Here is a 12603-nt window from a genome sequence, read left to right as displayed (position 1 = left end):
GCATGATGATGCCCGGCTTTGTCAGTCTTCCCCAGTCTGCAGGTTGGCTGCAGATGGGATTCTATATTTAGAGTATGTGTGCTTGCCTTTGACCTACACGGTTAAACTGTATGTGAAATGCAGTTACACTGACACATGAAAATGTTACAGTAAGAAGAACTCTGTTGATCACATGTGCTGGTGATCCAGTGAGTCATGTAGGCCTTGACAGAGCAATATTGTTAGCTTTCTATTGGCTACTTAATGCACTACTGTCCTTGAATTATGCCCTTTTTGTAGGTTTAATAATTTCGCACTAGTTGCCTTTGAAGGCTTGATTTGTTAGGGTGTACTTTTTAATGTGGAGGGAAAATTAGGATATGTTTTAAGGTGGTCATGGTATTTCTCGTAAAGATTATACTTTGTCTGCTGTCAACTTTTAAAACTGATTATTATTTGGCAGGTATACCTGGCCAATCAGTTTAACAGTCTTAGGAGCTGTATGATTGGGAAGGAGAAGAAGCTAGTAGCCAAGAGAACATAAAGGATTGCCTTTGCACAATGAAATATTTTATCATTTAAATTGGAGTGTGACTTTTGGTTACAATCTTCTGGCTGTCCTGTTGTCTAGTTCTTACACAAAATCGACCTTGCATTCAGTTCCCATTGAAGTAGAGCACAGTTGCTCAAGGTGTTTAACTGCAAAATATGTTCCCTTGAATCTATTTTTAGGGACTGGTTTGTTTACAAAAGAACACTTGCCCCATCCCCAGGATTTAACACCATATGAAAGTGAGTTTGTATAAAATAATGGAAATTGTAAAATAATTGTAAAAGAGCAAAGTCTGCACAGATTCTCTATTAGTAAAAGTTTTCACTGTGATTACATGATTATTGTAGACATGTTGCACTTGATGTCTAATATATTCATAACAAACTAAGTGCTTTGTGGATTCTGTGTTAATTCACTTGCAGAAATCCCACATGGTTAAAACAACCTTGCAGAAAATGAGCATGTGAAAATGAGTATAGGAACAGAAATATAAATTTGGGCAAAGCCACAGTCCAAAGAAGACCACAAGTTCTTTACTTACAAAATCTTACCAATGCTTTATCCATCAGTTTTTGCTGACCTCTTAAAAACTATCCACAGCCTTCCCCAAACCTTTTGGAGGGACCTTGCATAGACTGAAATCAGTGTTCAAAATTAGCCAGGCGCCAGGCACGTTTTGCGACTGGCACAGCTCCAATTGCAACCATATGGAGATGGATGCTGGGTTGGCGACTGGGGAAAGCATGATGTCACTTTGAGAAGGATCTGAAATATTTTCCTTGAAGCTTGAATTTGTTTTGTTCTGCATTGTTGTATTTGATGTTTTAATGTGTTGTCATCCACTTTGAGATTTGTTCTTTAAAATATAAAGCGGTATAGAAAATAATAATAATAATAATAATAATAATAATAATAATAATGTAGTCCATTGCGAAAACAAACAAACAAATGAAAACAGTGCCTAGACATTCCATTGTGGAGACTGTAACCCAGGTTTAAGGCACCATTTGGCAATTAGATTATATATCTAATATAGAGAGAGAGTGTGTGTGTGTCCCCTTGAATTCAGTACATCTTGCTTCTGTCTGCACTAGCCATAGGCTGAGCTGCTCTAAATTCGTAGAAGCCAAGAGGATGAGTTGGGGACTTCAAGGGTAAGTGGATGAAATAAGATAGAAGGTGAGGCTGAGTGTCAAGGCCTTAAGGACAAAAGGCAGCCTGAAAGAATATCAAAGCTGGAACAGTACTACTGAGATTGAATTTTTCTATACAGTATAGCAAAGACCCTGTTCAAGGACAGTTTGTATCATTTTATGAACTTGTTCTACTATCCCAGCATCACTGTGTATTCATGATATGAAGTGAAAATAGGTTTCCTTTAGCTGTTCTATAACTAGCTACATTAGGAAACAGAATTCTAAAAAAGGTTGGGATTTCAAATAAATTTGTAATTTTGCAAGTTTTAAAAAAATAGTTTTGGCAAGTATGTAACAGATTACACCTAATTGTATTTGGTGCATCCGAGAGTGATAATTTGCATTCTTTGTTGCCCAGCAAATTCTAAATAGCAACTGTTGAAACTAGGAAGAGTTGAACAATTTGCACTCTGAAGTAGGTTTTCTTTTCTTTAAGTGAAGAAAATGCATTTAAAACATTAGGGTTTGTTGAACATAAGAAAGTAGTTCTGTAACTGTTGTTGAATATAGTTGACAGTTCTCAGTTATGTGTACACTTCCATTCACACACCAAACACTATGGAGCACTGTGTTGTGAATAATACATAGACTGAAATGCAGCTCACAGTGTTAGAAGTTGAGCTCAGGCTGGTTTAGGACAGGGCTCCCAAGTTTGAGTCTCCAACTGTTTTTGGACTACAACTCCCATTATCGCTAGCTAGTAGGACCAAGTAGTCAGGGGTGATGGGAACTGTAGTCCAAAAACAGCTGGAGACCATGGTCCAGAGCTTAACAGTAGTGTTTATTTTATTCTCCTAATGACCTGCCATGCCATATCATTTTTTGAAAGTTAAATTATAAATTTGAAAATGCCATTAGGCTGACCTAGAAAAATCTCGTACTGATCTGAGTCACCTCCAAAACCCATGAGCCACGGCCAGCAGTTGAAGGAGGTATACAACCTTCAAGATAGCATGTTCTCTCTCAGGATCAGTTAAACAATCACAATCTTTCTCTCCCCACCCCCAAAGTATTTACCCAGGCTCTTATTCCACCAGTTAGTGCACTTAATCCTTACCAGTGCTTGGTCTGGCATGAAACTTGTACGGTAGCTGTGCATTATTTCCAAGTTATGGAATTATTCTGGGAAGAGGGGAAACTACAAACAAGCTGTTACCTGCATACATTTTGTTATTATTATTAATTATTTAAAATGTGTCCAGATGAACAGATATGGCCCTCTTTTGTTCAGAGAGGCTTCTGAGTATTCTGACACAGGATTGCACTATATTCTTTAACTTCCGTATCCTCCTTGATCAATGATAACCTTCTGGCAGGCAGACTCCCTTAAGCCTCAAAAATTACTCTTGCTTCAGATGTTACTTTGTTCCTATCTCCCCCTCAACATGAGATTGACAACAATAAATATATGGTGGGGGGAAACGGGTTCCCATTTGGCTTAATGGAGCAGATGGGGGGGGGCATGGGGAGAAAATAGGAGATGGAGGAGAAATTCCATTGCATAAGTGGAAATCTTTTTGCTAACAGAACTGCTTTGTTGGATATCACTCAGGGTGTTCATGTGTTAAATTATGTGGGTTTGCGGGTGTGTGTGTGGAGGTTTCAGTGTGGAGCAGGAGTCAGTATGGGCAGGGTATTTGCGGGTCTTGCTGCATGGGATGGGGCTCTGTAGTGCACGTAGCAGTGTTTAAAATTAGCCAGGCGTATTTTGCACCTATTGGCCACTTGCAACCAAGTGAAGATGCCTGGGTGCCAAGATGGCACATGACATCTCAACCCATCTGGAGGTATGTGTCTGGAGATCATTGGATCTTGACTATTTTCACACACTAATACAACATCCTGTAGAGTTCTATCAGTTATATTTTATCTGCACAATCAGAATGAATTTCAGGAACCAAAATGCTTTTTTTGTGCAGTCGTTATAGTTATGAACGATTTTATAATTAATTGTTGTAGCTTGACTTCACTTACCCACCCCACTGCCCAGGAATATTCCTATGTTATGAATGGTCTGTGTCACCATTAAGAAAGAGAGGTAGGAATAGGCCAATATATATGTGGACTGTCCCTGGATAAAGTGACTTTCCTTATTTAAATTCTCAAAGTTCTTAACCTAACTCAAGGTTGCCATATGAACTAACCAGATATTTAACCAATCACAGGCAGGCATTCCTTTGAAAAATAGGACCTTAGAGCGGCTTTGCCCCAAAATGGCAACTAGACATTCTGCTTTGGCGATAAATGTGAAAAATAATGTATGCAAAGTTTCAAGTTAAGTAGCCCAACAGATGTCATTTCTGTATGCTGTGGAATGACAGAACCTTGTTTTTGATGCTCCTGTAATAGAGATGCTTGACTACTCGAATGCTGTTGAGCACAAATACTTGGGTGTTTCTGATCTGAAATTTAACATATTCCCTTTATTGTGTTCTATTTCCAAATCAAACACATTTAAAGAATTCCCAAGAAATAGTGGTGTTGTTGGTTGGATGGGGGGGGGGCACAATTCCCTTTTCTAGAGAGATCACTTCCCACCTATTGACTCACGACAGCATCTCTCTGGATGGAGCAGGTTGCTGCCTACACAACTCCCTGTCTAGACTACAGAACATGGGTGTAGCCAGGCTTTTTGTTGTGGGGGCATGCTTGGGAGGGCAGAACCTTATATTTGTATTGATTTAGGGGAGGAGCAGCTGCCCCTACCCGCCCGCCCCCGGCTATGCCCATGCTACAGAAGTGTGTTCATGCAGTTAGGGAAGGGAATTGTGTAGAGTGCAAATACAGATTATGTGGTAGGGTAAAACTGAAGGCATGTAAGATGTATCCTCAATTACTCCTGCACACTTGCTCTTAAGGTTTATTGCTTTATAATTTAATCATGTACTGCTATCCGCTATCTGGGATCCAGAGATATATCTTAATGATGATTCTTTTTACTATAGCTGAAATATTTCATAGATAGGTTTAGGCTGCTGTGCATTATTCAACTTGAACATAGGAATTATTTCTGTTGCCTTTCGTGCTTAGGTAAGCATTTGCACTTACAACTTCCCTGCAGAATACAATAAATAGAGGTTTCCTTAAATAAACTAATTCTTCTAAGCATGCACACGGTTTATATTATAAGATTTTTTCCCCTTCAGTGGGTGTAAAATTTCATATGACAGGTTTTTCATTTTCAGGTTACTTTTTTAGAATAGTCAGTCATGAAATTTTTAACCGGTTGTTCTTTGAGTTGCTGCTAATGTTTGCAATGTGTTAACTTTTTTGCAATATGTACAAATTGAAAGTTGGCACAAGTATCTCCTTAAAATTCCAACACCACACTTCCCAGGTTTTATTTTTGTTCATTTTTCTTTTCTTTTCTTGCTTTCCTTCATGCTTGTTTCTTAATGGGAAAGGATGCCGGAACATCAGTAGGGGAAAGCTTTTCTGAAAAGGTGGGTTATAAATTTTGTTCAAAAAGCTGGCTTGTTTCTGCCTTTTTTCTATGTATGCATGTGACGCAATTTATTTCTCTCTCCTTAGTTTGCTGCTTTATTCCTGTCCTTCCAGAAGATAAGATCTTGCTCAGTCGCTGACAAGGAAGTAGCTTGTGAAATCACAAACCCTGTCCATAAGCATTTTGTAGACTTTTAAAAGTTTTTTAAACTGGAGAACGCAGTGACTCCCATCACAAGGACAAAATCTAAGCCCCTTCTTGCTTTGTCAGGATAGTTTCGTTCAAGCAGGGCTTGTCAGCTTTTATCTGTGCTACTTTCTTCCTGTATACTGCTGACTTCTCAGTGGCTGCCAGCTCTTAAATCAGATTCTGGATCAATTTTCCACAATGAAGGATTTGAATACACATAAATGAAGGCTTGACTATTTCTATTAAAAAATAAAAAGGTTTCCTCTTCTTGTTTTCTGACCTGTACTGTGCCCTGTTCCGTATTTTGACTTTGAGCACTGCAGAAGTTTTGGTGGGATATCCAAATGGCACCACCATTATCTTATGTGGTGGGCAGCTTTTGCCTATTTAATGGTACCCCAAAATCTGTTACTTGAGAAGTAAATCCTAAGCTGCCTCATTGTGTCTATTGGTAGGGAGCCCTGAAGTGGGCTGCCCAGGAACACAACATAGTCTTCATGCAATGATGTTTCTAGGGTTTACTTTTCCACTAGCTTTTGATCCATTGGCTTCTTCACTTGGCATTGAAATACAGAGAACTCAACACAAAGTTTCAGCCTCTGAACAAAGACTGCTGATTATATTGCACACATTATGTAACACTCTGTCTTGGTTTTTTTATTAGTTCTTGAGGCCCTCCCACTGCTTCCATCAGTAATTAAAAACCAAAGCTCTGCATCTGATGGAAGGATAAGCTGGTTGGGTCAGGGCCCTTCAGGTTGGAAGTGATGGATAAAATGATGTAAGGATAGTGGGGAGAAAAGATAAATGAGATGGGGTGGCATTTGGATATAAATTGTGAAGTATGTTGGAAAAGATAGAAGAAAAATGAAAATAGGAGAATGGCTGAAGACTGAAGCGAGGAAATGAGAAAATGTGGTTTCTAAAGGGAAGGGAACTCTTCGCATGGTTTTACATTTTATCACCTTTATGTGCTAGTTTACCATATTTTTCCACAGAGCCTTTCACCTTGTTGAGGCATTCTCAAGCACAGGACTAAAGAAAAAATGCTGTAAAAGTCTCAAAACAACACAATATTTTCCCTTTATGAACAGTGTAGGAGAACCTGTTGTGTGTGCACAACCTAAAGCTGCTTGTCTAGGTTATTTAGAATCTTGTAAAATAATTATTTCGAATTCAGAAGGAATGCTACTGTTCATGCACAACATACTTGATGTTTAGAATGAGAGGGATTAAATTCATCTTACATTGGCTGCAAGTTCTTTTTCACTTTGTTTTGCCAGCTGATAGTCTTTGAGGTGTTTTTGGCAAGATGCCACAACTACTAAACTAAAATGAAGTCTCTACAGTTGTCTTGGTGGCCAATATTTACTGCCAATGAGATGATCCTTAACATAGTAGAAACTAGAAGTGCATCAGATTTGAATGAATCCCAAAGCAGTAACTGAAATAGGGCACCCCAGACAGATTTGTGGCTTGTCCAGGACAAAGCAAGAGCTTTCAGAAGCATCTTGAGCTAAAATATGGATCTTGAAGTGATCTGGGGCAATTCAGAGATACGGATGTGTAAAAAAGCCGTGCATTGTATCTGCAAAGTTTTAAACATTTCTACCAAGCTTGCCCTATAAGAAAAGCAGGTGGGTGGTAGGAGGGAGAGCTCTTTTGTCAATGACAGGACTAATTTAAGGGGGTTAGGTTTTATTCAATGAAAACATCCCATTGGCACAAGGACTTACACACAAAAACTTCCTCTCTGCTCTCCCTGTGCCTCATGGCCCTCCAGATCTGCTTTGAGTGGCGGAACCTCCAGAACAGATTGGTGGGGGGAGGTTGAGAGGGAGGCAAGCAGTGCTGTGCAAGATAAGTTCTTGTGTGAATGGGCTGGCTTCTCTACTCTAGATACAATAGCCAATGATTTTACCAAAGCTTTTTAATCACAGCTCTTTAGCAAAGGGCTTTTGGTTAGTGCACACCCTTAGTAGAAAGTGCTGTGCACTTTGAGTGTAGAGAAACAATTTAGGTGCATGTTTGTAAGGTAACCATATCACAGTTTGCTTATTTTGTCTAGCTACTTGGACCAGAATGTCTTCTCAATGACCTGGTCATTTTTCTCATCTTCTTTTTCCCTTCCTGTGTGTGTGTGTGTACACAGATGCACATCCCATAAATGTCAGAGCAAATAGGCCAGTTTAGGCTTTGCCGAGCGCTACATCATCCTGTACAATTGCCACTTCCCCTTTAAAAACAAATAGAACACGACACACCATTTCAGTTGTCTTGCCATTCAAAACCTTCTGCTACTTTGTTTGTGCGTCAGTCACTTCATACATTTTCACACACTTCTTCAGTACTTAATTTCCCTTTCTTTGGGACTTAATAGTGAAAAAGGCAGAATGAAGAAGCTTTTGTTATCACTGTAGGTGTGGCTATTCTATGCATTTCTACGTGTTAGTCAGTTGGCTTTTTATAGCAGTTGGCTTACGTTATTATATTTCTTTATCATTTCTTATACGTTAGCACTTCTGCTACTTCAGATTAAGCAATTTTAGTGTCAAGACCTTTAAAAATTGTGATAGAATTAGATAATTCAGCTATGGTCCTCTGGATGAAGAATATAGTTGGCATCATTGATGTTACTGAGTTTGTCTAAAACTATTGCCTGCAGTTCATCATGTCCTTGTCTTGTAGTTAACAATGTAGAAAATTCTAGGGAACTCTTTTTATACCCTAAGCAATGTTTTTGTAGATATTATTAGTAACATATTTTAAAGAAGATTAGAAAAGAGATTTGGTGAAAAATGTAGGAAGTTGCTCAATACTGCATCAGGCCCTTGATTCACCTAGCAATTGTCTTCTCCAGGTTTAGCCAACATGTCAATGTCCTCCAGCAGTTGTTTGACTCCCAGCACTCTGCCAGTGGTCAGGGATGATGAGTGTTGTAGTCCAACAGCATCTGGAGAGCATGATGTTGGCTACCTCTGGTCTACACAGGCTCTCTAGGTTGTCAAATAGATGTTTTGCAGCCATATCAGGAGATACCAGGAATTGAACCTGGAACTTCCTGCATTTGAGAGATGTGCTCTGCTACTGAGCTACAGCCCTTGTTGAAAGAGGAACAATGATTCACTTCCATTTTGTTATGTTCTACAGCTTCATCAGTGTGCACTGTGAAATACAAGAAAAGCTGGTCTCTGCCTCAATGAGGTTACCACCTGCATTTGGACAGTGTGGAGAGGGGTGGGTGGAGAGGCCAGAATAGCTGAACAAATGGAAACAGGAAAAATGTATTAGAAGAGCTGGGGAAGTGAAGGAGGTGTGAGCAAATAGATTTACACATGCTTGGGCTCTGTTTCTATTGGATTTTGTGGACCAAAACAAAGCCTAACAATGCAGTTATATACACATCTACTCAGAAGACAGTTTGGTGGAGTTCAGTGAGGTTTACTCCTAAGTAAGTGGGTATGACTGTAGCCTATATGTACGTGGCTGCATCTGCACACATTTGTTCTATGTTAATGCCAACTCTCCTGTTTGATGATTCCTTAAGACACATTTGCCAAATCCTGAAATGCACTGTTTAGAGGGTGGAGCTAATAATCAGTTCCTTGGATGCCACAAGAGCACTACAGATCTAATACAGTGGTACCTTGGGTTACAAACACTTTGGGTTACAAACTCCGCTAACCCGGAAGTAGTACCTCGGGTTGAGAACTTTGCCCCAGGATGAGAATGGAAATTGCGTGCCGGCGGCAGCAGGAGGCCCCATTAGCAAAAGCACGCCTGGGGTTAAGAACGGACTTCTGAAACAAATTAAGTTTGTAACCCGAGGTACCACTGTACTTGGATAATACTGAGGAACTGTTGATGGGCATACAGCATATTATTATGTATCATGGTTTGTATCCCTCCATGAATTTGTTCATTTCCCTTTTATGATGACAAAAGTCGCTGTGTGAAACACTGTTCGTCTGCCCTGATCTACTGCCCCATTAATTTAATTGTGATCGCCAAGTTCTAGTTCATTGGAGTCTGTTCTCTCTTTGATTTGGAACAATGTTTTCCAAAGTACATTGTCTTAAATATGTGTGTTTCTTTGTTACAGCATACCTCTCATGGCGAAGGACGGCAGGAAGCTCCCCCTCGACCTAGTCGGTCTGGTGCCCGCTGTAGGAATTCTATAGCTTCCTGTGCAGATGAACAACCCCATATTGGGAATTACCGGCTTCTTAAAACGATTGGAAAGGGGAATTTTGCAAAAGTCAAACTGGCCAGACACATTCTTACTGGCAGAGAGGTACAGTGTTGTTCATGTTTCGAAAACAAAAAGCTATTTTAAATATGCCTAAGCATAAAAGAGCAGCCAATATATTGTAAACCTCCCTGTGATCTTCGGATGAAGAGCAATATACAAATTTAATTACCATAATTAATGCTGCTACTACTCATATTTTGCCTTTATCAAGAAGTCCCTAACACAGCAATTTCCAGCAAATGCAGTAATAGTGTGAACTTAGCACATAATCATGTTACCTCAAAACTGTGCATGAATACTCCATCTTTATATTGAATAAAAACCCCCAAAAGGTTTGATCCAAAGAAGATACTTTTCCAGATTGAAATGTGTGTAAACCAGAATAGAGAGAATAACATTTATTGCAAAAATAAAAGAAATAAATAGCAGTCCATGGGTTTCCCACCTCCTGACTCAAATGAATTTCTGTGCTTCATAGGTATTCCTAGCAATATTTTGCCAACACTCTTTAAAAAATCTTTTTTTAGGAATAGAATTGAATCATCAGTTTTGAATCATCAGTTTTGTAGATTAGTGTCACCTGGAAAAACCAGCTAGCTAAATATAGTAGTGGTTCAACTGGCTCTGTTCTGTGGAATAGTATTTCTGCTGAGATGTAACAGGTGCTCACTATCTGTACTTTCCAGTTCTAATCGAAGACATTTTTGTTTTGACAGGCTTTCCCAGCTGAGTAAATGGGTCTTTGCCCTGAGGGTCTATTTTGTATTGTTTTAGTTTTGTTTTAAATGTACTGACTGTTGTGCCTTTTTAAAAGGTCTAGGACCAATTGTAGTCCAGCTTAGTTTTCAGTTTTGATAATTAATCTAAAATTGAGGTTATGTTCCTTTGGTTAACCTGGATCTGCCATGCTTGAGTAGGTTTGTGTCATACATTCTTTCATCGTAAACAAAAAATGCATCGCTTTACATTTTGTATAAACTCATGATCTGGGTTTCATTTATGCAGCATGCTAATGTTACTGTAATCCTACTTGGGTGTAAGTTGCATTAAATTCAGAGAAACTTGCTTCTAAATTCATTCAGGATCACGTTCCAAGAATAAGAAATAGCTGGCATGTGTGGAATGTAGTTTTATTTTTGAACTGAAGTGTGAGGCAGACCTTAATAATGGGGGAGCACAGAAACCATTCAAAGCTAGTATGTAATTTTGGACAATTGGGAGAAATGAAGGCTCTGTTTCCCTTGCAAATGGACTGGACTGAACGCTGACATTTTTTGGGAGGGGGGAGCAGGCTTAGCAGAAAAATTACTCAGGTTGTTGCTTTGTGCTAGTCACCAGCACCCTGGGAACTGGTGATAATATGTTTCTCTAAGCCACCTTGAACTTGTACCTGATTAAAAGATGCAGACTGCTTAAAAGATATGGCCATTCCTTAATCTCTCTTGCATTTGTAAATCTGGATGGCTTGGTGGCTCACTTTTTGATAACTTCTGGAGTTCTTGCTGCTTATGGTGCTGCCGTTTTGACTTGGCATCATTGTGAAATGCATTTATTCTTATTTTATTTATGTACTGAATAAAATACTAATTCCTATAGACAAAGATAAAGGAACTCAAATATGTGGACATCCTCTTGATCCTGCTGTGTCCCACAATTTTACATTCTCCACATGCACTTAACAGTGAATATGCTATTCGGTCACATATTTGCTTTCATATTCATGGAAAGGTGCTGCCTTCATCTCCAGATACTTTTCAGAAAGCTACTTCAGAAGTAGATGGATGACTTAATCTGATAAATTTAAGGAGTGTCTGTCCAGAGGGTACTCGAGATAATATAATATAAAATACGTTTGCAAATCCAGGCGAACGTATTGTTTTAAAGAAAAGATAGGGTTGGATAATAGGCATGACCTATTGTTTCTGCTCAACTGCTGGTCTTTGCTTTTGAGGATTCCTAGCATTTGAAAAGTTACCTTTTGAAATGAGCTCTTAGAAGTGCAATGGAATTCAATGTGGATCGCAGGCAAGTGTGATAACACTAGCTACAAAAGGAAGGCCAATCTGCCAACAGACAGCTGTCTTATACTAGCTGATGTTTGTGAGTAGCTTTGCAGCATCCCCCTAGTATACGGTGCTACAGTTAATCTGGTCTGGAGGTGATAAAGCTATGGATCAATGTGCATCTGGTGAGTCGCAGAAGGGGCTTGCAGCATTGTGTCGTCTTTACCAGGATTGGCTGGCGCTGCTGTGTATACGGATGATCTGTGTTGAACACATTGTTGAAAGTTGAATCAAGGCAAAGAGGCTTATAGCTCAGTGTAACGCTTGTGTAGAAACTTCTGTTAAAGTTGATTGTCTGAGATGCAGCAGCCGCTTAGAAAGGAAGGAAGGAAATTGAAATTTCATCATCTGCAGATAGAAAGTTCAGTGTACACTGTGAGAAGCTTTTAAATCTTCCCTGGTATTAAAACTTTCATATTTGGTGTATGCCAAGGGGTTTAACAGCCCTTCTTGATGAAGAGCACTGTAAAAATGCTTTAAATGATTGAGATGTGTGAATAAAGAGAATTTTTCTTCCTCTCTCATATGCTGAGCTGATCCACAGATTTCTTCTTATGTGCGGGACAACAGGCTGAATTTCTATCTATTAGGAGTAGCAGTCACTAAACATGGTTAACTGAACACCTCATAAATTTGCTGAGGTGACATGCCCTTGGGACAAAACTGAATTGCCTTAAATTGCCTTAAGGGTACCTTTGAGACTTTGGCATTTTTTCAAAGGCTGGATTCATAATTCTTTTTTCTGTTTGAGAATTAGACCTGCTCTGCCAGTGCTGTTGCCTCTAGTATATAGAACAGTCATATGATTTGTCACCTCCCTAGCTGCTGCCGCTGTACCCATTGCTCTTTCTCTTTTGCCGAAATATTTCTCTGAGGCTGAAATATTGAACAGAGCTTCTGAAAGTGGCGTGATCTGGCACCAGGAA

The 12603-nt window shown here is 39.3% G+C and overlaps 1 protein-coding gene across 8 annotated transcripts in view; it reads left to right on the top strand.

Moving 5' to 3' along the window:
- MARK3 (microtubule affinity regulating kinase 3) overlaps positions 1-12603 on the top strand; it is a 69221-nt gene that overhangs the window by 7772 nt on the left and 48846 nt on the right. For 4 of the 8 annotated variants that reach the window (XM_081024110.1, XM_081024108.1, XM_081024106.1 and 1 more), the window contains exons 2-3: positions 5133-5171; positions 9465-9656. In XM_081024110.1, the coding sequence (XP_080880236.1) occupies positions 5133-5171; positions 9465-9656 (231 nt within the window). The remainder of the gene's footprint in view (positions 1-5132; positions 5172-9464; positions 9657-12603) is intronic. The other 4 variants (XM_081024112.1, XM_081024109.1, XM_081024111.1 and 1 more) reach the window with 1 other exon arrangement.

This window comes from Podarcis pityusensis (genome assembly GCF_964106645.2).
Source record: "Podarcis pityusensis genome assembly, chromosome: 1".
NCBI classification, from domain to species: domain Eukaryota; kingdom Metazoa; phylum Chordata; class Lepidosauria; order Squamata; family Lacertidae; genus Podarcis; species Podarcis pityusensis.
Note: the sequence above shows the minus strand (reverse complement) of the source record. Positions and strands in the feature narration are given on the sequence as shown.